This window comes from Chenopodium quinoa, unplaced genomic scaffold (assembly GCF_001683475.1).
Source record: "Chenopodium quinoa cultivar QQ74 unplaced genomic scaffold, ASM168347v1, whole genome shotgun sequence".
In the NCBI taxonomy this organism is placed as follows: domain Eukaryota; kingdom Viridiplantae; phylum Streptophyta; class Magnoliopsida; order Caryophyllales; family Amaranthaceae; genus Chenopodium; species Chenopodium quinoa.
The window spans coordinates 4176045-4201765 of NW_018744662.1; the positions used below are offsets into that span (position 1 = coordinate 4176045).

Below are 25721 nucleotides of genomic sequence, written 5' to 3' on the forward strand. Positions count from 1 at the left end.
TTAAAGCCTTAGAAATGCATGCTTTACAAAAACTTATAAAGCAGTTCATTTTTAGGAACTCAGATAATACAGTATGATATTCAAAGTAGCAAACCTGAAGCACACACTAGTTCACAGTTTATAACTTTATACAGAGTATTAATGTATTAGGTACAAAGTGTACAACAAACAGCTTAAATTTTTTTTTTTTTTTTTTTGTAAAAAATCATCCTCCTTGCATAACTTTAAAATGTGATGCAGCAGGTACTTTTGCTGTCATATAACTTAAATACACAGGCTTCTTACAGCAGCGAAAAACAGTCTCGTCATCCACTTTCACAAATTCGTGTCACACCCGAGGGGTTATTTCTTTTTTTTACTGTCCTCATGCTTGATGAGCTGAACTGGAGCAGCAGGTATCCCAAACCACCACTCTCTTAGTCTCCTCAACCACCTGTAGCTGCTTTCCCTTCTCAAAGGCATTTCCCTAGTGTAGGGCTCCATTAGAACAAAAAGGATTATAAATCTGAAAGGCACTAGTATGAACAATGCCGCTGTAAGAAGAAAAAAGATGGAAACCCTATATGTGGCCTGAGGAGCAGAAGAAGATAAAGGTTAGGACACAAATAAGGAAATCAAAATGAAAAAGGTAGTAAGAGGATTCAAACTTCAGAACTAAGGGTCATGGAAAGCTTTAAATGGAGCTAGTAGAAACATAGCTATGCCTTAATTTATGCTTAATTTCATAGGGGAGAGTGAGCGAGGGCAGCCACATACCATGCAATTGAAGTGGGGTCAGACGCAAAACCGTTGCCAAGGAGTCATGATCTGGGTGTTGTGACACCAGAATGGTGCACTCTTGCTATTTGTTGGCAAGGGTTCAAGCCTCGTGGGGAAAGAGGGGGGGGGGGATTGTGCAGATAGGCGATATTGCAGAGAGATACAAGCAGGCATCTGATTTTGAAAGGGACACTCTTGCCTAAGAGCAAAGACAAGGGTTGATTTGGGGATTTGGGCCCTTTTAAGTAAGTAGCACATAAGCACACATAAAATTAGAAGAGACCGATGATGAGAAAATTGAGTTGCTGCAGGACTGTAGTGGTTTTGGGGTGCTTTAAAGCGGGTGACGAAACCCTCAAAAGCCTTGGAAACTAATAAAAAAAAGTCCTAGAAAGTATAAAATGAGAAAAGGAAGGTTGGATTCTATTCTTTCCGTTATGCCTTGTTCTCATTAGGCTTGTGGGAAAATATTGGGTGTTATAGTAAATCTCACAAATAAAAATCTAAGAAGCAAGGATACTCGAAAATTCTAAAAGACAGCTATTAAGGGAAAAAGGGATCTTTCTCAAAACATTTCAGGCACAAAGTACAGAAATTTATGCATCCATTTGTATGTCTTTTAAGCATGCTAATAATTTTCAAAAGCTATCTCTATCAGATCATCAAGCATGACAAATCTTGTTTCTGAGCATCCCATCTACGATGGACATACTCTTCTCACATGTACAAAGAAACTAATTGATGGGCATAAGTATCAATGCATACACTCATAATCCAGAAGAATAGATGAAAACAAATGTCAAATCAGATGTCACTTTCTAATCTCCGTGATGGATATAATACTACCTAGATTTCTTTTTAGCTGCAACAAAAGGGTATTTTTTGTGAGATAAAAATTCACTTGTTGCAACTATAAAAGTAATGGAGGTAGTATGAAATTCCGATTTTCATTCCCCCTCCCCCACACACACACACAAAAAAAAAAAAAAGGGTTGTTTCCTACTTCACATAGGAATCTCATTCCAAAAAAGTATAAGCTTTCTTTCGTTTAAGAGATTACAAAAGATTGCTTCTTAAATTTCAATATACACTTGTGACATTAATCTTTCTCAATGTCTAGCGATTAATATTAGTGAAAAATACACATTCAGATATCTATATATAGTAAGTTGTAATTAGCAAAAAACTACAGAACAAAAAAATCATAGAGCTGACAAAAAAGCAAAAACAGAAGTCGAGTTCAGTTATTCGGATGGGAGAGATACCTCTGGAAGTACAGCCAATAGAAGGGCTCTCATCTTCAGGAGAACAATATTCACAGCCTGGACCAGCGTTTCTACCTGAGAAATTGCTTCCTGTAATGTAATCAGCTGCTCCACAGCATTCTTATTGGGAGGGGCTATGATTCTGAAGGCATCTACCAGCTTCCCTTTGTTGGCCAAACGGTGCCAAAGCATAAGCACCGCAAGGGAAACAAGAATGAATGGCAGCACAAACTTAAACCATCCACTGAAAAACAAAATGATGAACTCTAGTCACACATCTGGGAGGACAAAAGAAAATTTAAAAAGGGTATAGATAATACAACCAGTCGGCCACATCCCAAATCCCAATGATAAGCTTTAAAACTTCCACATAAAAACGGACTTATATTCTACTCCCTCCGGCCCATAATGCTAGACACAGTTCTCATTCTCATCCATCCCAAAATACTTGACACGTTACTAAATATGAAATGGGACCACTAACAAAAAAATACTTTCCCACATTTTATGTCTCCTCATCTACCCCACTCCCACCCACTTGTTGTTTTCTTGCAATATAAAAATACAAAAGAGAATCTAAAATACAATAAACAAATGTTTTAAATGGACCCACTTGTAGTTTCCTTAAACTACGTGTCCACCCCAACGTCCCAAGTATTCTCGGACGAAGGGAGTAATAAGCATCCGTGGCAATCTCATTCAATAACGATGGAAGTTATAGTCGCATCCCACAAATAAGCTTTGACATTTTAAAGTCTATGTCTACATAAAAACGAGCTTGTGTTCTAATTAAGTATATATTGCAATCGCAGAGAGCATAATGAAATAGACTAACATACGGAAGGGTAATATTGGTAGTCTAGTATTATTAGGTTAGAGTCTTTAGCTTTAGTATAAATAGATAGAGGAGAAAAAGTAGAAGGTAGACAGAAATTTGGTGTAAACCTTTTGGAGAGTTATGGCCTAAAGCCATTAGCCCATTATTGGAGAGTTGTGACCTAAACTCACTATCGAAGATTGATAGCCTTAAGCTATTACATTATCCCTTGTAACCCTTCCACCATTATCAATCAATCTAAAAGCTTTCTTATTTATAAATTTGCTAGTTAAAATCCGAAATCAGTGTTGTTACACTGACTTTACTGGGTGACCGAACTCAGTTCATTACACATAATAAGATATTTAAGGTCCTAAAATCCTATTAAGGCCCCACATGGCAACCTTGTATTGTTTCATAAGTAGGTTGATGACAATTCCCTTCAACTATGTCTTAACTCTTAAGGCTTAAGCATACAAACATTAAAAATGATTAGATTCTGACACATTATGAGTGCCAATCATCATGTAAAGTGTGATTTCAATATTTCAAATCTGAAAAAGGCTCCTCAAACCCGAGTCTAACTTTATTTGGCACATCTTGAAGCTTGCTTATCTCTCACATATGAATAACAAAACCAAGTTCCAAACACTTTAACAGCCCATTTCTGCTAAAAGAAATATAGCTAAATATATTACCTACTATCCAACCAATCAAAAATATAACAAGATCTAAAAATAAGCATTCCAAAAATAATGAGAAAGAAAAACAAGCATTCAATCTTTGTAGAGCTCTAGTAAGATCAAGAGTACCTCACAAACAAGTAGCACATCAGCACCAAGAATACTGATGATTTGAAAGGTTCCTCCCACGAAGCCAAAAATTGAACACGCTTAGCTAGTACAATCAGTGGAAAAAGCAACTCCTGCCAGAAGGATCAAATCTATCACTAGCTTACTTGATTAGGGAAGAAGGATCGACGCAAAAGACAATGAACAAATTACTATGCAAATTTAACCATGACAGAGGATAACTTCGTCAAGAGCAATATAGAGATGAGTCCCCTATATCATAAATGCACAAAATTGAAAAAAAAGCCATACTTTCTAGATCAAGTCATAAAATAATTAATCATTTCAATGCAGCCCACTAGCCAAGTGATTTTTTTCAAAGTTTTAGATTATGATGGACTGGATCAAAATGTCTGAATAAACTATCATTGCTTCTTAATGTTTTGGCTTACATGAGTGCTACTGTATACTAAAGAAGCATACAGTCATTAGATTTTAAATGAAAAGCATATAAAAAAAAAAATTTAAAAAAAAAGCTTATCGCCGCTCCTCTTTAGTCTTTAAAGACATAAGGGCAATGTCAAAGTTTATGACGTATAATCAAAATCAAAAGGAAAGAAAAATATAGAATTGTGTGACTTATCATGTATACTAGGAAATATACCATCACACTTTAAAAAAAGGCTACTAAAAAAAAATTCGCTCTCACTTCCCTAATCATTGTTACATACATTTTAATTAATTTCTCTCTTGTAAATAACTTTTCCCCATGTTGCTCTGCTCTTGTAAACAACTCAAGGTGGTTTATCAAAAGCACCCTTGTTTCAACTCACATACACTTGATTAATTGCGGCCTTGGCAGGTTCATCAGCTTAGTCCACACATTTCTCTTGACAATTTTGGAAGTTTTGTACTATGAGGATAATGATGGTCCGATTGTAAAGATAGTGTGAGAAATTAAATTCAAGTAAGTGATTTTTGGTGGTAACAAATTCAAGGACCCCTTATCTCTGCTCTGACCAATCAAGAGTTACTTCCAAAGTTGTTAAGGAGCTAAGTACTTTTAAAAACACGTTTATATCCTATACATCAACAAAACTATAACTAAAACTGCACCAGTAGTATTATAGAAGTTAAAAGCATGTAAATTTCACTTGGTCACAATGTCATAATTTCAAGTATTTCCTAGGCGTAAAAATAGGATTTAGAAACTACAATGTCACTTAAATCTCGACAACAAATAACTTCTTCAGCTCTTCGATCCTGCAGAGAGATAGTTAAAGAAGAATCAGAAGATACAAGATGTTCAAACATTCAATTACCTTCATGATTGCTATATTTGCATCAATCCCGTCTACTTTAACTTGATTGACAGTCTCCTGTGCTGCTACAGCCTTCCCTGTATCCACTTTTGATTGTTTTACTGCTGCTTCCAAAAGATCTACTTCACCCACATGTATATATCCGCTACCATATGTAGCTTCCTGATCAAATTCTACATCTTCCTGAAGAATTAATCCAAATCTTCTTAGTGCTAGAAGCGAAACTGGGTATACCATATGCTGTTTCTCTGTACAAACACTCCCAGATGAATATGAATCTGCTTGAGTACTACTCGTTCTCAAATGCGCTAAACAACTTGACAGAGTTTCTAAAATTGTATCTCCACCAGGAAGATTCTCAGCAAGGTTAAATAGAAGCAATGTTTTATAATGTGATGAGAAAAAATAGAAACCCTCTCTTACTGCACGACACCGAAATATGCCAAGAATAGCCCTAGCAACCGCTTCGGATTCCTGGAATCCCTTTAGATGATATTTCCTAACAAATCTGTGAGCAAGCAATATCTCCAGAGTGATATCCAACCAGTAGTCCCGCCGTGAACTTCCTTTAAATTCAGGGAACTCCAGGAATATGGGCTCTTCTCTGTAAATGAAAAAAGTTAGCAGCTGAATGTAGGGTTTACTCTATAACACTATGCGCAATATAACTTTACATTACTACATAAAAACAGACTTGGCTATGTAAATTGTAAAAGTGTATAACACTATGGAGGTCTAATTCAAAATATTAACACCTAAAACTGGAGACATGATCAAAATACATACAGTGTTACTGCTCGATACATCACAGCTTTGTCAAACAGCCGAGCACCAAGTGGCCCAGTCAATTCAGGCTTAATGACCTGCTTCAAATCCGTAGAAAGATCATATTGTGCAGCTTTATCATACTGACCCACTCCCAATGACTCAAAATACAAAGCTTTACTGCTTAGGGTCAACCTACCTGTAAGAAAGACCAAAGAAATTTTGAAACCCAAAAAGTGTGTAGAAAAAAAATTGATGATAAAAATAATCATGAGAATAAGCTAGGAGAGAATCTAAAATGATACAGATAGGACTGTCATGTTACCCTGATGCACAGGTGGAGTGAGGCAGGGTGTTTTGTTATTATATTAACTTCCACAGCAATCCCATGGTGTCATTACCAGAACAAACAAGAATAAATGAACGCAGTTAAATAAAACTGATGTCTTTGCTATTCCTTCCACAACCCCTCTTGTTCACAGAAACACACAGTGTTTACATGGACTTGGCTAGTGGAAAGCTGGCAACATCTGTCAAACACAAATACAAGTCTAAAATAATACTCCACTTTCCAAGACAATTTTTTTAAAAGACCAATGAATTATCATAAAAGCTAATTAGTCAAAAACCCAACATGGGTACTTTAGGATGAAATGAAAACCATACATAGCATAGCAAACAGGCCAGGCACAGGACCAGATACACCTGACACAACGCACTCACATGCACTAAATACATACACAAAACATATTCCCTAACCATGCATACACCTCCAATGCACACAAAAAAAGGACAAAGTGAAGGTCTTCTGCAAAAATATCAAGCAGAGGATCAGATTTAAAAAAAAAAAAAAAAAAAAAAAAAAAAAAAAAAAAAAAAAAACAGATAAGATTAAATAAACTTATTAAATACCACAAAGCCCAATGTCAGAACTCAATCAACAATTAATTACGACCAATTATAAGAGGACGGGAGTACATTATTCAAGGAAAGTACCCAACGTGTTAATAATTAATAAGATAAACTTGAAAGTTGAGAGTTAAAATAAAAAGGTCTCTCTATATGAATGTTACTAAAATATCATTCATTAAAATCTGAATTGTCACTTACAACCTTCTGTATAGACTACCATGAAATTACAGCCTTTTCTGTATTATTAAAAAAAAAATTGTATGCTACAGCCTAAATAGCAACTTTCATATATATTTGATTGTTTGATATATTTAGGAAATTTATCATGACTTTTTACATTTTGACTTATGTTTTAATTTGACTAATAATTCAATCAAATGGAATAATGTGGTAAAAATGAAAATTAGCATTTAAGACGACTTTTCAAGACATCAAAAAGTGCAAAAGGTATCAAATTTGATGAATACGTGAATGCAGGGTTGTAAAATTCAATTTAATTTTATTTCTAATCTGAAAAGGTAGTAATTGCTAAAATGGCCTATACAAAAGGCTACAAGTGACAAATATTCCTTCAATCAAACATAATATTTTTTTTTTTTTTTTTTTTGACAAGAAGAAAAAAGATTTTATTAATGAAAGACAACCAAACGGCACTTACAAACAATTCCTAGGAAATCTAAAATTCCAACACAATTACAAATCACTTTAGAACTAGTTACATCGCAGAAAAAACTCATATAGCCTTCTAGATACTTTCGGAGACTATGAAACTCTAAATCTTCAATCTTTAGCACATGAACAAACAAAGAAAATAACCCTAATAGAATAAACACCATCATAAGATGGGATTCATTTATTGAAAGCAATTAAAAACTTTTTTGGGGCTTACCACCGGTAAAACACCGGTGGAAGCCCCTACAAAAAGTTACAATTGAGATTAGAAGAAAAGAGATGAAAGAGAAAGAGAGAAAAGGAAAAGAGTGAAGGAAAACATTCAAAAAAGCTGAAAAAATCTAGCGATGGAGGCTAGAAAAACCCTCACAGGGGGAAACCCTAGAGGGAACCAAAAAAACCCATATTATACAGCTTTTTCTTCACATAATTCATTGCGGAATATACTCTTTTCACACTTCAAAGCTCCATTAACATTAAACAAATTCCACTAATGGGATAAGATGCCTAATAAATTTTAAAAATAAAATAAAAAACGTTAGGAAGCATACACGTAAGGTTATCCCTTGAAGTCCTTTATTTTAGCTAAGTAATAAATTTTCAATCTATTGCTTTGAAAATACCAATTTTAACACTACTCCCCAAAATGAAATGTTTGGGGGCCTCTTAAAGACAATTTTGGGTGTTTATAGTATGTAAATGGTCTCTTCTTTAAAGAAGGGATCAATAGTACTCGCACTTAAGCGCATCGAATCATTTAAATGGGTAATTCGGTTTGTGATGTTAGACCACTTTGTTTTTCCGCCTCATTTACTTAATGTTATTAGCAGTCCTTCTTCGTTCGTTAAAATGTATGCCAAAATTAGTTTGTTCGTCATCCTCTTATGCATTCGTCAAGTTCAAAGGAATGTGGGATACAAAAATAGAATGTTGTATTCCTCGTCGCATACTCGAAGGCAAATGGAAGATTATTCAAACCGACAAGATCAAACATAAAAGATGTATATTAATTTTAGATATTTTCTTTGTAACAAAGGAGCTAGTTAGGCTCATAGTTTGTAATACTTTTTATTTACTTAAACCATTATTTTTTTTATAAAAAAAAAAAAAAAAAAAAAAAAAAAAAGCACTATCAAAAACACATTAACTTTCTCTCTCTAGACTCTCTCTCTCTATTTTCTCTAGCAAGGAAGAAGAAAGAGAAACAAAGCACAGCGAAGGAGGAGGAGACTGCAATGAAGATTTCTAAGAACTTAGATTCCTTAGGGCCTTATGCTGGAGGGCAGAAGACGAAAACTCGGGGGAATGTAGGTCAAATTCCGCCATTGGAGACAGAGAATAAAGTAGATCGACGTATTCTTTCACCTAAGAAATCTTCGGAAGAATTGATCACAAAATAGCGAGAGAATTGAAGCTTTCAGAATGGATGACTAAACTCAAAGCTTGCGAAAGTGGGTATATGGGTTCGAAAAACAGATGATCGAATTCTTAAATGTAGTGTATCTTCTAATTCTCCTGTAATTATTCCGATAGTTCTTGTGAAGAATTCTTTGCATGTTTAATCTGATAAACCTAGATCAAAATTGACAATGGGTGATATTGTGGGTGAATTGGATTATTGAAAATTGGGGGTAGTAGCTTTTACTATTGCGGGTAATCCTCATATTAAGACTTTTAAAGGGTTTTGCAGGAGAATTTGGGGGAAGTCGAACATAGACAAGGTAATTCCATTGAAGAGGGGTGTGCTCTTGGTTAGATTCTTGAATGTGGATTCTCGAGACAAAGCATTAGCAAGCTCGAATCTCATAGTGGATAAGAAAACTATCTGCCTTAAATAATGGGAGGATGGTATGGAATTGAATGTGAATGACGTGAATAAAATTCCAAATTGAGTTCAACTTCTAGGGTGGGTTACCTTGGAAATATTAGGGAAAAGGGTGTCTTGAGAAGATCGATCAATCAATCAAAGTCTTAATCCCATAAGTGGGGTCGGCTAACATAAACCAAATTTGATTATTCCGTGTAGTCATCGACATAAATCTTTCTCCTCCATCCCTTACGATCCAATGCTTCATCCTCATGCAAATCCATATACTTCATATCCTTTCTAACTCCTTCTAACCAAGTCATTTTCAGTCTCCTTCTCCCTCGTTTGACCCCTCCATAGTCTCACTCTTCCACTCTTCGAACCGGTGCACCCTCGGGTCTACGTCTTACATGCCCAAACCAACGCAAGTGATTTCCCCTTAGTTTATCTGCAATACTTGCCACGCCTTCTTTCTTGCGAATAACCTCATTTCTAATTCTATCTCTTAGAGTGTTCACACACATCCACCTTAACATGCACATTTCCGTAACTGGGATTAATTAGGAACTCCAATTAGACCAGATGTTGCTACTCAAACTCGCGATAAGGTGGCTTATGTGAGGTATCTGATTGAAGTTGATTTAAAACAGCATTTTCCTGAGCATGAATTCTATGATGAAAATGGTGATTTGTTTGCTTAGGAAGTGCGGGAATAGAAACCTCAGTGGTGTAATGGTAGTGGTGTAATGGTTGTGGAGGGTTAGGACATGCTGAAGACCATTGTCCCACTAGGGAGGTGAGGAAAGAGTAGAACCAAAAGAGAATCATGTGGTCATGAACTCATGATTCCTGTCCTGATAATTTTAAACCTAGGCAAGGAACTCTGTACACTTCTGATCCAGTTTTCACTCCTTCTGGAAATGAGAAGAGGCTTAGCCCTATCAAGCAATCTTCTAAGGATGTAAGAGAAGAGGTGCAACTTCAAAATTCTTTTAAGGCTATAGCGGTAGAGGAGGAACAAATAGATCAAGTCTACGTTGGGGAGGTTCCTTTGGGAATTAAGGCTGGGCTATGGATAGAGCTTTAATATGGAATATTAGGGGCTAAAATAGCCTGCTAAGCAGAGATCTGCTTGATTCAGAATCATACAGGTCTTTGCTGCTTACTTGATGATAAAGTTTTTGTAGATAAGTTTCCTGAAGTATACTAAAGAATGTTAGCAGGATGGTGTGTGTGTGTGTGTTACTTCAAATCATGCTAAAGGTGGGAGAATTTTGGTGGCTTGGTTGCATGACTTGTTTAGTGTGGATATTGTCTATGCTCTTCCTCACATTATACATACTAGAATTGTAAAAAAGACTTACAGAAATTTTTCGAGTTCTCTTTTGTTTATGGGGCAAATGATCCCGATGACAGTTGCTTTATGGGGATCAGTTGTATCATATAGCTGGTTTGTGTAATGGTCCATGGATTGTTTCGGGAGACTTTAATCGTCCTCTGAACAGTGATGATAGAATTGGAAGATAGATTGGCAATAGAGAGATGGCTCCTTTAAGAGAATGTGTGGAGTACTATGATTTGCAGGACATTACGCATGCATACCTGGACTAATAAGCAGCGGGGTAAGGCTCGGGTTTAAAGCAAGATAGATAGTACGTTGATAAATTCTGCTTTTCCTGGCTCTTATGTTCACTACAATCCTGAAATCGGCTATCATTCATTTTAAAGAGGAAGTGAGATCTGGTCTAAAACCTTTCAAATTTTTTGATATGTGCGGTAGTAATCCAGCTTTTGGTGATTTGGTGAATACCCCTTTGATACCAGAGTTTCTAGAAAGATATGTATTAGGTGGCTAAGAAGCAGAAAGAAGCCAAAAAAGTTTTGAAAAATCTGAATATTCTGAAATAGAAGCTAGATTTTTATCTGCTATAGATGATTTAGCTACTACTCCAAAACACATTCAGACGAATTATGGAGATATAACTCTTCGGGAGAAGGAATTTAATCTTCTTGCTTCTTATGCTAAGCTGAGAAAGGATTGTTTTTCCTTTCTTCAACAGTAAAGTACTTTGAATTAGTTGAAACATGGAGATGAAATACAAAAAAAATGTCATCGAAGCATCAAAATGCAAGCTTACAAAAAAGGGTTGATCCATTAAGTATATGAATGGGAGTTGGTGCCATGATCGAAGTTCTGTTGTTGATGCCTTGATGCTATCATTAAGTTTTATAAATGGCTTTCATTTCTCATTAACAAGTCTTATTACAGACTTTGTTTTCTAAGGAAGAAATTAAGAAAGCTATGTTTGGCATCCCACGCTTCAGATCGCTTCAATAGTTCCTTTTTCAAGATGGGAGGGAGATAGTAGGGAATGATATGTGTGATGCAGTGATGGAATTTTTTGAAACTGGAAAGCTGCTTAAGAAGATAAATTGCACAAACTTGGTGCTTTTGCCAAAGTGTGATCATCCAGAATTTCAGACCAATAGCATGTTGCAATGTAGTATATAAAGTAATCACTAAGCTTCTTTGGAGTAGACTAAAGAAGGTGTCAAGGTTTGTTGAAGGGAGAAGAATTTGTCATAATATTTGCATTATCAAGGACTTGGTTGGAAGATATAAAAGGAAAAAATCTCCTCCAAGATGTATGGATATTCGAAAAGCTTGTGATTTTGTGAGCCGGAGCTTCTTAGAAGACATGATGAAGGCCTTGAATTTCCTATTCACTTTGTGAAGCTTATTACGGAGTGTGTTACAACTCCAAGCTTTTCACTTGTTATCAATAGGGAGGTTAAGGGCTTTTTCCAAGGTAGAAGGGGTTTGAGAAAAGGAGATCCTTTGTCTCCTCTTTAATTTGTTCTATGTATGGATTACTTAACAAGAATTCTGCATAAAATTGGAGAGCATAAGGATTTTCATTTTCATCCAAGGTGCATAGGGGTTAAGCTTAATCATCTTATGTTTGCAAATGATTTGATTTTTTTTAGCAGAGGAGAGGAGATGAGAAAACTGCTACTCTTTATTAAAAGATTTGGCCATTCTTGGTTGCTAATGGGGGAAAGTCTAATGTGTACTTTTGCAATTTTCAGCAAGATATCATGGAAAGAATCATTAGTATTTTGATTTTCAAGAAGGAAAGCTCCCTTTCAGGTAGGTGTTCATGTGAATGCTAAGAAACTCTCTATAGATGATTGTCAAATTTTGATTGATAAAGTGGTTTCCATAATTAGAATTTACGGTGGTAAAAATATGTCATACTCTGCGGTTACTCTATGCTTCTTTCTTTGGACACTAAATAACTAATCTGTTTGTGCTTCCCAAAAAAGTGCTTGATGGAGTTATGGCTATCTGCTGAAACTTCATTTGGGATGGAAGGGTGGTGTATTATAGATCTCCTCCAATTGCTTGAGACATTATTTGTAGACCTAAGAAACAGGGTGGTTTGGGAGTACATAATTGTTATATTTGAAACATAGTAGCCATGGGGAAGTATGTTTGGGATATAGCAAATAAGAATGACAATTTATGGTTGAGGTGGGTTAACCATCATCATCATTACATTTAAGGGAGGAATTGGAAAAGAATTGGGTGTTCAACTCATGCTTGTTGGGAATGGAAGCAAATCAGGTTAGTGAAAGAACAAATCAAGGAAGGGTTTGCAAGGAATACTTGAAAGCATAATCAAGGAGGGTATACTGTTGCTAGTGCTTATCAGTGGTTGTAGAGCTCAAGGTTTAATAATCCAAATCACATATTTATTGCTTGGATGGCAATGTGGGGAAAGCTTCGAACTACAGAAAAATTGAAGCAGTTTACTGTCATTGATAATGACAATTGCCCTTTATGTTCTCAACCTTCTCAACATATGTTTTTTCAATGTGAGTATAGTCACTGAACAGGTTTCACAAAACTGTGATACAAAGTTTTTGTAAAGCTCTTGTGTATAGCATATGGCAGCAAAGAAATGAAGCTATTGTAATAGTAGAATCTATTTGGATGTGTATCATAGAATTAGTATAGATTCTTGTATAGTTAAGGCTAGAAATTTAGCTTGGCTAAAGTGTAAATGCTTAGGGGCTTAGTAGCCTTTGCGTAATGTTTTTCTGGTGAGATTAATAAAAAAAAAAAAAAAATCGGTTTCTCAAAAAAAAAAAAAAAAAAAAAAAATTAAAAAACACCCCTTTTGAAACATCTTATTGCTTATTTACTACTCCCTCCGTACCTTAATACAAAACCTCATTTCTTTTTTGGGTAAACCAAAATATAATGCCTCTTTCTATTTAAAGGTTGTATTTTTGACATTATTACCCTCTTTTTGATGAGTTGTCCTCTTTTTTCCTTTTTTTTTGTAGTTTTAACATCAATTTCCAACACTTTCTCTCTCTATCTCTTCAATTATTCCCAACTACTTTTTCTTTCTCTCTATCTCTCTCTAACCCCACATGCACATATTTACTTATAATCATTAGTTTTAAATAATTTACAACTTTCTTAATTTTCGCGTAAAAACCAAAAGAGGCTTTGTATTAGGGGACGGAGGGAGTAGTTAGTAAAGTATGGATTAAAAAGTGTTCATAATCTAATCAATATCCATCTTACTATAAAGTAAAAATTATCGGTTACAACCTTTTATGTAGGTGAATTTGGCAATTACAGCCTTTTCAATTAAAACTTAAAAGTGTAATTCACCTTTACAAAAAATTCACTTTAAAACCTTTTAGGAGTAGGAGACTCAAAGACTAAGAAAGAATGAGACTTTTGAACAATGTTCCTGCACAATTAACCATATAAACTAACTGTTTGTGTGCCATGTTTCCTAAAAGTCTCTTCTTCCACTTTCTTTCTACACTTCCTCTACTTAGCATTTTACGGTGCTAGGTTTCTACAAATGCCGTCACTAAACATAAAAATCACCAAATATAACATAATTTATCAATAAACATAAAAATTTGTCAAAAGGAATCAATGTCATATTTTTATAATTTAATAAAAAGTAAAACATCTATTATCGTGACAAAAACTTGCTCTAATTCTGGGGTCATTTTGGCCCTTTAGAATCCAATTTGAGGTCAATACTAAAAAAATTATCGAAAATACCTCTTTTGTGTGTCACACAAACCGTAGCATTTCTTAGCGCATTAAACGGGACATTTTCAATTTTTTTTGTCAATTTTGACCTCGAATCGGACCCTTAAAGACCGAAATGACCCCCATAACTTAACAAAGCAAGTTTTCGTCACAAAGATTGATGGTTTTTAAAATTTTTAAAAAATAATAAAAAAAATCGAACGTAACCGTTAAGCGGTGGTGAAATATAGATTTTTTGCATTTTTATAGGTAGTATATTTAAGAGTCCCTCGAGTAGGGTTCGAAAGTGCTCTGCTAGGGTTTTGGCGAGTGAGTTCCTGAGAACAATCCTTTGCTTTCGTTGACAATTTTCCTTTAGATTTCAGTCCGCTTTTTAATCCTGATAACTGTGTAGCAATAATCCCGTGCTATGGCGAATGAATTGCTGCGAGTTTGGGAAAAACTCAAACTCACAGATGATGAGAGTCTGGTTGTTGGAGGAGAAGAGGGAGACACGATTGACGAAGACCAAAAAATCAAATTGGATCTTTCCCTTGTAGGGAAGATGCTAACCACCAAACCCTATAATATAGATGCTATGAAGCGAGTCCTGACAGGACTATGGAGATTACAGGGCAATGTGGTGGTTCGTGCGGTGGAAACGAATCTGTTTATTTTCCAATTCTTCAATGAGGAAGATAAAAATAAGGTCTTAGATGGACGCCCGTGGACTTTTGACAATCAGATGCTAATGATGAAAGCAATTGATGGAGACGAACAGCCCTCTGACATTGTTTTTGACAGAACGCCTTTTTGGATTAGATTACTGGACGTTCCTTTTGGGCGCCGTAATGCTGCCTTTGCTCGTGAAATTGGAGATGCCATCGGTGAGTTCTTAGAATTTGATGATTCGGATCCAGTTGGGTGGGATGAATTTATGCGTGTTAAGGTAATGATTGATATTGCTAAGCCTTTGTGTCGAGGAGTCATGGTGGCAGTTAACTCTGCTAAGACAAAATGGATAGGCTTTAAATATGAACGCTTGGGTGACTTCTGCTATTTCTGTGGAAAATTGGGACACACTGACAAAGATTGTTTGGAGCAAGAGCAAGAAGTAGGAGAAAATGCGCTGGTTTTTCAATATGGCCCTTTCCTTGTGGCATCTCCCCATCAAAGAGCTCGAATAAATCTTGCTGACACAGAAAAGGAGAAGAAGTGGGTGGAAAATTTGGTAGGTAGGAAGCAAGTCCAAAGAGTGACCTATAATAACCCAAATGCTATCAGGCTGGGGCCCCCTAGTGCAGCAAGGAAACTTCAGTTCTCACCTACGAGGTCTAACTCCCCTGTTCCTAAACCTCGTGAAGCATCCCTGTGCGCTGTCATGGTGGAAGGAAGTAATACTCTTGTTCTCAGAACTCAGAAAGCAGTAACTCCTGAGCAGAATCCCAGGGGGGAGGATGATGTTCCGAGAATTTTGAAAGGAGGCCTGACAGATTTGAGTGGAGAGGAACAACCGCTGCTGAGTACTTCAGATATGCAAGCGGTGGGAGATGACCTCAATAATAAAAAGAGAACTTGGAAGAAAATTGAGAGGGCAGTAGGGAAAGATGGGGATGGAGATTTTATGGATACTTCTGAAAATGCTAGCAACACCATTGCTAGCAAGAAGAGAGGGTTGTCCTGTCGGGGTATGACTAAAGAGACAAAAGAAGTTGAAGGGGTAAATAAGAGGATCAAGCTGCTCAGTGGTGATACACATATAAAGACAGGAGTTATTGATAGTAGCAAGATGAGGAGTACTGTGGGTTCAACCCAAGATGGTGAGGAGCACTTTAAACTTCAAGTAACGGGTGTTGGGAGAAACCAACCCCGTGAAGAACAATGAATCTCATATGTTGGAATTGTCGAGGTGTGGGCAACCCTCGATCCCTTAAAGCACTACGAAGATGGTGCTCGAAATTTGCCCCGGATTTACTTTTCATCTCGGAGACAAAAATTAATAAATGTAAGTCTGAAAATTTGAAATCTCGATTGGGTTTCGATAGTGCACTTGGTGTGAGTAGTATAGGACTTTCTGGAGGGCTTTGTTTGTTTTGGAATAGAGGTAAATTTGATGTTACTATAGTCTCTTTCTCTAATAACCAAATTTGTGGTGACATTATTTGTGGTGATGGCATTATGTGGCGGTTTATTGGAATTTACGGGTGGTCGGAAGCTGCTAACAAGCACAAAACTTGGCAGCTCCTTCGGCAACTTTGTGAAGAGTATCATGGCCCTTTGCTTGTGGGGGGAGACTTTAATGAGATATTGAATACCTCGGAGAAGGAGGGTGGAGTTGAGAATGAACGTAGGGCTATTGCTGACTTCAGGGATGTTGTTTTGCAGGACTGTAACTTACATGACATGGGCTATAGTGGGCAGCAATTCACATGGGAACGGGGTAATACTCTCCAAACTCTTGTTCGAGAACGTTTAGATCGCTTTTGCTGTAATAACTCGTGGCGAAGTTCCTTTCGCGAGGCTACAGTCGAAAATCTGGTGAGGTACAAGTCAGACCACTGCCCAATTTTATTGAGAATGCAGCGAGCAAAAAAAGGAAGGAAGAATGAGAAGAAAACATTGCATTTCGAGACAGCTTGGCTCCTTGATCCATCATGCGAGAAGGCAATCCGTGAGGCTTGGGATGGAAATTCACATAGGACGACTGAAGCAAGGCTTGAGATTACTCTAGCAGCACTTAAACGCTGGAGTGGTTCGAAGTTTTCTGATCTGGATAACAAAATAAAAGCAGCAAAGGAGCAGTTAAAGGAGAAACAAAGTTGGGGTATGTCGGCAGTCAATATTGAACAATGTTCGGCCTTAGAGAAGAAGCTTGATGATCTTCATGAAAAACAGGAAGCATATTGGTATCTTAGATCGAGGGCTTCTGAAATTAAAGATGGTGATAGAAACACGAAGTACTTTCATCACAAAGCCTCCAAACGAAGGAAGCGGAATGAAATAAAAGGCATCTTCGATGCTAGTGGAGTTTGGTGCACAGAAGAGGAGAAAATTGAGGAAATAGTTGAAAGCTTCTACACCAATCTCTTTTCTTCTTTGGTTCCTTCAATGGATGAGTGTGATCGTGTTTTGCAAGTTGTTCTTCCTTCCATCACGATGGCTGATAACGAGCTTCTTCAACAGCCCTATAGCAAGGATGAGGTGTATGCAGCTATTTGTGCTATGCATCCGTGCAACGCCCCGGGCCCTGACGGACTTCATGCCATCTTTTACCAGAAATTTTGGCACGTGGTGGGTGATGCCGTTTTCTCTAGAGTTAACCACATCCTCGAAAGATGTTCCTCTCCATCTTCAGTGAACAACACAAATATTGCTCTCGTCCCTAAGGTTAATTCTCCTACTTCCATGGCCGAATTTAGGCCGATTGCTTTATGTAATGTCATTTATAAAATTGCCTCAAAGGTGCTTGTGATGCGTTTAAAAGAAATCTTGCCGAATGTAATTTCGGAAAATCAAAGCGCTTTTGTTCCTGGAAGACTGATAACGGACAATGCCTTGATTGCCATGGAGCTCTTTCATACTATGAAAAAGAGAAGCACGAGCCAAAAAGGAACTATAGCAATGAAACTGGACATGAGCAAGGCATATGATAGGGTGGAGTGGTCTTTTCTGGAAAAATTACTCTGAATCGTGGGTCAGAATTGTTATGAGTTGTGTAACAACAGTATCGTACTCCTTTATTATCAACAGAAATGTGTGTGGTAAAGTGATTCCTTCCCGTGGCCTCCGGCAGGGGGACCCTCTCTCCCCTTACCTCTTTATTATTATTGCAGATGCCTTTTCAGCTTTAATTAAAAAGGTTTCGGATCACAGACTTATTCATGGTGCGGGTGCCAGTAGACAGGGTCTGAAATTTTCTCACCTATTTTTTGCAGATGACAGCCTTCTCTTTGCTAGGGCCAACCGAGTGGAATGCTCCCAAATAGTTGATATTCTCAACGTTTATGAAGCAGCTTCCGGGCAGAAAATTAATTACGATAAATCGAAGGTCTTTTTTAGCAAAGGTGTTAGTGCGGAAAAGCAGGATGAGTTGATTCAAATTTTGGGGATGAGATTGGTTGATGAACACGACAAATATCTAGGCATCCCGACCATTTTGGGGAGATCAAAGAAGATAGAATCTGGAAAAAGTTGAATGGGTGGAAGGAAAAATTAATGTCGAGAGCTGCTAAGGAGGTGCTTGTGAAATCTGTTATACAAGCCATTCCCACGTATCTTATGGGGATTTACAAAATTCCTACGGGTGTAATTGACGATATTAAATCCATGGTTGCAAAATTCTGGTGGGGGCACACGGATCATCATCACAAAGTCCATTGGCTCATGGGAGAAAATGTGTCAACCCAAGAGCCTTGGGGGCCTAGGCTTCTGAGACATGGGAGTATTCAATGATGCTTTACTCGGAAAACAAGCTTGGCGACTTATCTCAGCTCCCAACTCTCTCTTAAGCCGTGTTATAAAAGGGAAATATCACCCTCACTGTGATTTTCTCGAAGCATCTTTGGGACTCAACGGGAGTTATGCTTGGCGCAGTATTTGGGGTGCTAAGGCTCTGGTGAAAGAGGGCCTAATTTGGAGAGTTGGTGATGGAAGTTTAATTGAAATTTATTCCAGTCCTTGGGTTGCGGATGAGCAGGGGAAATATATCACTTCTCCTAGAGCTGATGGACTTACATTGGTTCGAGACCTCATTGATGAAGAGAGGAGGGATTGGAACCATGACCTTCTTGCTGCAAAATTCTCTGACCGAGACATTAATTGTATCCTGCAAATTCCCATAAGTCTGCGTGCATCAACAGACCTGCTGACTTGGGCTTTTCTAGTGACGGCGAATACTCTGTGAAGACAGCATACCTCCTTGGCAAGTCGTGCAATCTAGACAACTTCCATGAGGCGTGGGTGGCTATTTGGAGGCTTGACACGATCCCTAAAATTAAGCACTTTCTGTGGCGTGCTTGCACAAACTCACTCCCCACACGAGAGCTTCTCCACTATAGACATATGGCTGACTCAAACTCGTGCCCACGGTGTCCTTCGATCTGTGAGTCTAAACACCACACATTCTTTTTCTGTACTGCTGTAATTGACCTCTGGCGTGAGCTTGATTGCGAAGAGCTGGTTCCCATTGACCCAACTGAAGATTTTAAGGATATGCTCGTGCGTTGGAGCAAAATGGATTCCAAAACGTGCCTGCGAGGTGCGGCCTTGCTCTGGTTCATTTGGAGCAGGCGGAATGATAAGGTTTTTAACGCAAAAGAGGTGCCTCACCTGACTGTGAAGCTGAGAGTGCAGAAAATAATGGAGGATTGCCTCAAGTATATGACTAAGATTTATGGTGGGGTGGGTGTGAAGAAAAGGAGCAGCCCGAAACATTGGAGTCCTCCCCCTGCTGAGTTTGTTAAACTAAATTGTGATGCATGCTTGAGGGATGAAGGTTGGGTGGGACTTGGAATTATAGCTCGTGATGAGAATGGAGCTGTCCTATTTGCAGCAACAAGAAGAAACCGAGCGCGGTGGTCTCCTGAAATTGCAGAAGGCAAAGCAATCCTACTTGGATTGAAGCTTGCTCGCAGATATGGGATGAAGAACCTGGTGGTGGAATCCGATTGTCAGTTGGTCATTAATCGACTCTCCAAGTCTGCTACCTATCTCTCTGACCTTGACTCTGTTTTAGATGATATTCTATTCGCTTGCAAGGATTTGAACTTTGTGTCTTGGTCGCATGTTTGTAGAGATGGGAACTATGTCGCCCATCATTTAGCTAGATTAGTACCTTTTGGCATTGAGCAGGTATGGGAAAATCATTGCCCTTCCGATGTAGCTCCTTATGTACTCATGGACAATTTGTCAATTCCCTAATTAATGGTACTCCTAGCTTTTCCTCAAAAAAAAAAAAAAAAAAAATAGGTAGTATATTTAATGATAAACAAAAAAAGGGTGGTTAAATCAAAAAGTGTGCTTTTTGGGAAGGTAAAATACAAATTTCCAATTAATTTACAAAAGTTTCTGAGGATGTTAATTACTTGATTAGAAAGATTGTAATTGACAAAGTCACGTATATAAAAGGTTTTATTTGTGATAGAATTTAAATTTTTACGGTGTACTTTGAGGATTAAGGAAAATAAGGTGTTGGATAGAGCAAAGTGGAGGGAGAAATTTTACATTGCGGATGTGTCATGATTATATATATTTTTTTTCTCTTGATATGCTAATTTCCCTTTACTCACGGTCCCTTATGACAGTTTATGTTAACCAAACCCAAATCACCGTACAACTAAGGCTTTGTTGTTGTTCTGGTTGCTTTTGTTGTAGAATTCAATTATTTATAAAACTTTGGGCTACCCAATACCTATGTAGATCTTCCACTGACTCCAACTATCCCAACTCCCAAGTGTAGGAATACAAGATACTCCCTATGTGTTTTTTTAAAGTATTACACTTTTATCGGCACATAGTTTTACTGTTTTAGGCAATTTAGGACTTAAATAAAATAAGAGGTAAGTGGGGTAGCAAGAGTAATAAAAAATTGTAAACGAAAGATAGTGGGGTTAATAGTTATTGTTTTTTTTTAGGGAAGGTTAATAATTATTGTAAAGTAATGAATGTGAGAAAAAAAAATAATAATAATTAAAAAAAAAATAGTATTCACTCCATCTCCTAATACAAACCTTTTTTGGTTTTTGCGCGGAAATTAAGAAAGTTGTAAATTATTATAAACTTATGATTGAAAGTACTTATGTGCATGTGGGGTTAGAGAAAGATAGAGAGAGAAAAAGTAGTTGGAAATAATTAAAGAGATAAAGAAAGAAAGTGTTGGAAATTGATGTTAAAAGTACAAAAAAGTAAAAGAAAAAAATGACAACTCATCAACAAAAGGGTAATAATGTCAAAAAATACAACTTCTAAATAGAAAGAGGAATTGTATTTTGGTTTACCCAAAAGAGAAATGAGGTTTTGTATTAAGGGACAGAGTAGTGAATTTTGGTGGGGACTATGAGAGGAGAGAGAGAGATATAATATTAAAATGTAGTTCTTTGCCAAAAAAAGGTGTAACACTTTAAAAAAAAAAAAAAAAATACGGCCACATTTGGTAAGCGTATCACTTAAAAAAAAACACGAAGGGAGTAGTCAATCTCATATAGATATCCTCCATTAAAACATAAGACTATTGACCACTAATGGTTAATCTATAAACTTGACATATTGTTAACTAAATAAAATTCTCAAACCCTAATTCTAAATAATCAAGTCTTCAATTAATCATGTAAAGATCATCTAACTCAAATTATACAGTATGTTTCCCAAGAAGAAAATGACTGACCAGGCCATGCAGAGATTCCAATATGCTGGAGAATTGGCTGGGTAGGGGCAGTACCATCAACATCTACAATGATCTCCCCATCAACAATTTCAAGATTTGATGAAACTGATGACACATTTTTTGCACTCCTGATCACCCTGCAAAAGATATATCACCAACAAAGTTCCTTATCAAGAGAAGTTCCATTTGTTTTCCTGCACCAGCAAGGATAAAAGAAATACAAACCATCAACCCTGACAAAAAAATATACAGTACATCATGCACAAGCAGCAATGAACTACACTAAATCAAAAATCTAACAAACAAGAAACAAGGTGTCCTCATAGCATCACCCAAAATGCCACGACTATAAATTATCCCAGTTTTTGTAAATCTCCCCTATAGAATAATATGGGAAAGCCCTTGCTGCTTTGATACTTTGTATACTATTATAGCTCAACAAAGAGGGTATAAACAAGTGAGAAAAAAGTTAGATTTAACAAATGTGACCTAATAATTATAATTAAATGTAGATAAGTGACAACACCATATAGTTATGAATAAGTAGTTATTGTTAATAATTATTATCATGTTATATTGAGCTCATAAAATACCCAAAAAAAAAAGGGAGTCACTTTACTTATTCACAAAAAATATTTTGTAGAAAACATAAAAACTATAGATGACTTGCAGATGTCAACCAATTCCAGATCCGGAAACACACCTATCAAGGCTCTGAAGGTACTTATCATAAATAAGAAAATGAAGTCTATTTCCAGAAGTGTTTGTCAGTGCATCAAAAAGATTTTGTACAGTTGCTACATCAGCGATAACTGCACAAGCAGGTGCTATTCGTGCGAAGGCTTCAGGACCAACAGTATTCTCATTATCAACCTATCGATCAACAGACAACAAAAATGAATACAAAAACCAAAAGAACTGCCAAAAAAGTATCAAATACCATTTGAGCATAAAGCAATTAAATAAACAATAATTGGCAAACTCCTTGGGGCATGAAACCATATGAATGACCTGAACAGCCGTCGCAGTAGAGCTTGAATAAAATAAAGACCATCCATCATCATCTTCACTCTGCATCTTACTGGGAGAGGCGCTTTCCTGCAAGATTACCACATAACAAGGTCGGTAAGTCCAGATGGTGAAGGGCTGAAGGCAAACTCTAAGTTTTTGACCCTCAAAAATATTAGCCATCATGCAAATTCCTTGACAAATGCTACTTATAATACCAAGGTATCTTACAAAGATCAACAAGCAATTTGCTGTCTCACTTTGTATAAAGTTTCACAGTCAACACCGGGGGCCTCCCACGCAAGCATCATGTCATATGTCAAACGACGGAATTCCTTATCGCTCAAATAATCAGCACGAGCGATCAAAACATTAAATGCCCTGTAGCAGCAAAACTCTAACAAATGTCTAGCATACGTGATTGGTTTGTTGCCACTTTCACCGGTCTCTACGTCGAAACAACTGCACAAATCTTCCGTAGCCATATTCAAAATCCTGTAAACAAATACGGAGTAGTAGCAATTTATATGATCAGGACTAATCCAACAAGACGAATCCTCCATAATTGGGGAAAATAGCTAGTAGTATCATGAAATGGCACCTAACAACCTAAAGTCCACTAAATGCAGGTCTAATCAATAGTAATTAGTTTATTCTACAGATTTTACAAAAAAAAATACAGTTTCTTAGTTGTAAGTTTGAACATAAATAGCAATCAACATAATCAAAATTAAAGTACACAAAATCAGCAAAAATTGAGAGCAATTTGAGTTTCCATTGATAATAAGAAATCAAAGTCCAATAATTAAAAAAAAGGGGGTAAGATAATTTACTTGGAACATCGAGCGACAACAGAATTAGCGATAGGAGAGAGAAAGGGAATGGAATTGGGAGAATCGGAAGAGGAAGGAGAGCGAGGACTGGAAATCCGGCGCTGAAAAAGCGTCATAAAGTTGTCGAACATTCTGGGTTTATTCTCCATTGCTGCTCAAATGAGAGTGAGTTTGTGGGAGAACTGGACAAGTAGAAATCGATGGAGGGTTTCGCGCTATTCGATCCTCTAACTGCAAGTAACCCACAATATGCGCTGTCTCTTGCGCCTTCGGCCTTCCTCAGTTCCTCGGGTTGGTTCTCTTCCGCTTAATTTTACTTCAGTTCAGTTTAGTTCAACTTTAATTAGCTACTTCAGTTTCTAAATTCTTTCTATCATAAATAATTCATTTTAGCTCAATTCAGCAAATCTGAACTGGACTTCATTTGGAATCATTGTCAGTTTTTACTTTTTAAAATAAGATACGTAGGGTCTGTTCTGATTTACTAATTTGAAGTGATTGGATTGAACGGAACTAAACTGAATAGAGTTGAAATGAATTGTTTAACTGAACTGAAGTGATTGGAGCTGAACTGAACGAAACTGAACTGAATAGAGCTGAAAAGAATTGTTTATGAGAGAAGAAAATTAGGAATTAAACTGAACTGAGGCGGAAGAGAACAGGCCCTTACTACCTCCTTTTATTTAGTTGCAACAAATAAATTATATATGTCTTACAAATATTATGGATAGTATTAAAATTAAAAAAATAAAATACTACCTCTGTAACATATTATTTGCAACATTAGACATTTTCCCTCTCTACTTTATGTCAAATCATTGCAAATAATGTGTAACAGATGTAGTAACTTGTAATCTATACTACTTTCATTCACTAATAATATTTCTAATTAATTTATTTTAGGAAAAATACACTTTAATAATTCTAACTATGGACGATTTATATCTAATAATCCCAACTAAGGTTTATTATCTAATAATCCCAAATATGCTATGTGTTTTCCTCCAACAGTCTCAACCGGTCAACACCAAGTCAACGACCTGTCGTAACAGGTTACCATGAAACTTGCAACAGCTGATTGGTCTAAAAAAAAATTGTTGCCCCCCTTAACCTCCACCGCTCCAACTCTTAACCTACACCGCACCTAATAACCAACATAACCATCCCCCTAACCCCTGCTCCCACCAAATCCAAGCAGCACCACATCACGCTGCACTTCCTACACCACATCTGCCCTAACTTCGCCAGAATCTTACTGTAATCCCCCATATTTTTAAAATATATTATAAATGAAATTATATATTATTTATAATATTTATTTGTATTTTTCCGGAATTTAATTTCAAAAGTTTCAATTTTTAATTTTGGGTCGAAAATTATTTTGGTACAAATTTTTATACACACCTTCATTCTATAATTCATGTCCAAACAATCAAAGTCAATCTCACTTTACATATTTAATTGGCCCATTAATTTTATGAGGCTCAATCTTACAACTTGCCCTACACCACTCTCTCTCCTATAAATACCCCATACATCCCCAAAATTTTTCCCACACAAAAGGTTAGTATTATTTACTTACTCCTTTATTTTATTTTTCTTTTCTTTTTCCTTTTTTTTATTTTTTTTCTTTTTCTTTCCTTTTTCTTTTTTTTTCCTTTCTTTTTTTTCCCCTTATTCCTCCTTCCTACATGAGCCATGCTCACTGCTCCCCCCTGCTGCCATCACTTGCTGGCTGCTGCCGCCGCCCAAGCGGCCCACCGTGGCCCACTCCCCTTTCCTCCTCCTTTGTTTTTTTTTTTTTTAGTTTTGCTTAGAATTGATTTAATTGTTTTGGGGTTTTGATTTTGTAGTATAAAGATTATATTTTTAGTATCGAAATCATGATTTTGATAGCTTAAACCTATAATTTCATATTTTAATTGTGTTATATAATTTTAGATTTTATAATTTATAAACCTAGGGTTTTAATTTAATCAAATTGGGAATTTAAGGTTCTAATGAGCAATTAATTCGGGGCTTTTTTTCCTATTGTATTTATAATGGTTAATTAACCATAAAAACATGTTTTTAATGGAGTTTCAAGGACTTTTAATCTAAATTATATTTCTGAAAATTTGGTTAAGTATTAATTTATTGTTGTTGCTTGTTTTCTAGGAAGTGATTATTTCTTAGGAGACTTTTAATTGATTAAAAGTGGCACAAAGGATTGTTTATACGAGGTACGTACATGTCTACTTCGTTGTAAGTAGTATCATGTTTAGGTACCAAAGAAAAGAACTTAGTTTCATGATTAGAGAACACTTGGATGAAAATTGTTT

The 25721-nt window shown here is 36.6% G+C and overlaps 1 protein-coding gene across 3 annotated transcripts; it reads right to left on the minus strand.

Annotated features, from left to right (window-relative positions):
- On the minus strand, window positions 1-23675 carry LOC110702141. 3 transcript variants are annotated; one of them, XM_021879808.1, is made up of 10 exons: window positions 23401-23675; window positions 22828-23062; window positions 22571-22657; window positions 22263-22432; window positions 21560-21696; window positions 5741-5918; window positions 4955-5558; window positions 3654-3766; window positions 2025-2268; window positions 1-570 (listed from the first exon to the last, which is right to left on the minus strand). In XM_021879808.1, exons 1-10 carry the CDS (start codon window positions 23547-23549, stop codon window positions 343-345), a joined length of 2145 nt encoding a protein of 714 aa, XP_021735500.1. In that variant the 5' UTR covers window positions 23550-23675; the 3' UTR covers window positions 1-342. The 3 variants fall into 3 exon arrangements, with proteins under 3 accessions (XP_021735500.1, XP_021735502.1, XP_021735501.1); XM_021879810.1 differs by lacking the exon at window positions 23401-23675 and having other exon boundaries at window positions 22799-22921; XM_021879809.1 differs by lacking the exon at window positions 23401-23675 and having other exon boundaries at window positions 22786-22921.
- Window positions 23676-25721: the final 2046 nt, after the last annotated feature.

Coding starts and splice junctions, on each gene's coding strand:
- LOC110702141 (XM_021879808.1), bottom strand. CDS start 23,549: ATGGAGAATAAACCCAGAATGTTCGACAACTTTATGACGCTTTTTCAG. Junction 5,559..5,740: donor ATGTATCGAGCAGTAACACT/GTATGTATTTTG, acceptor TTTCATTTACAG/AGAAGAGCCCATATTCCTGG. Junction 2,269..3,653: donor ATGTGCTACTTGTTTGTGAG/GTACTCTTGATC, acceptor TTTGTTTTTCAG/TGGATGGTTTAAGTTTGTGC.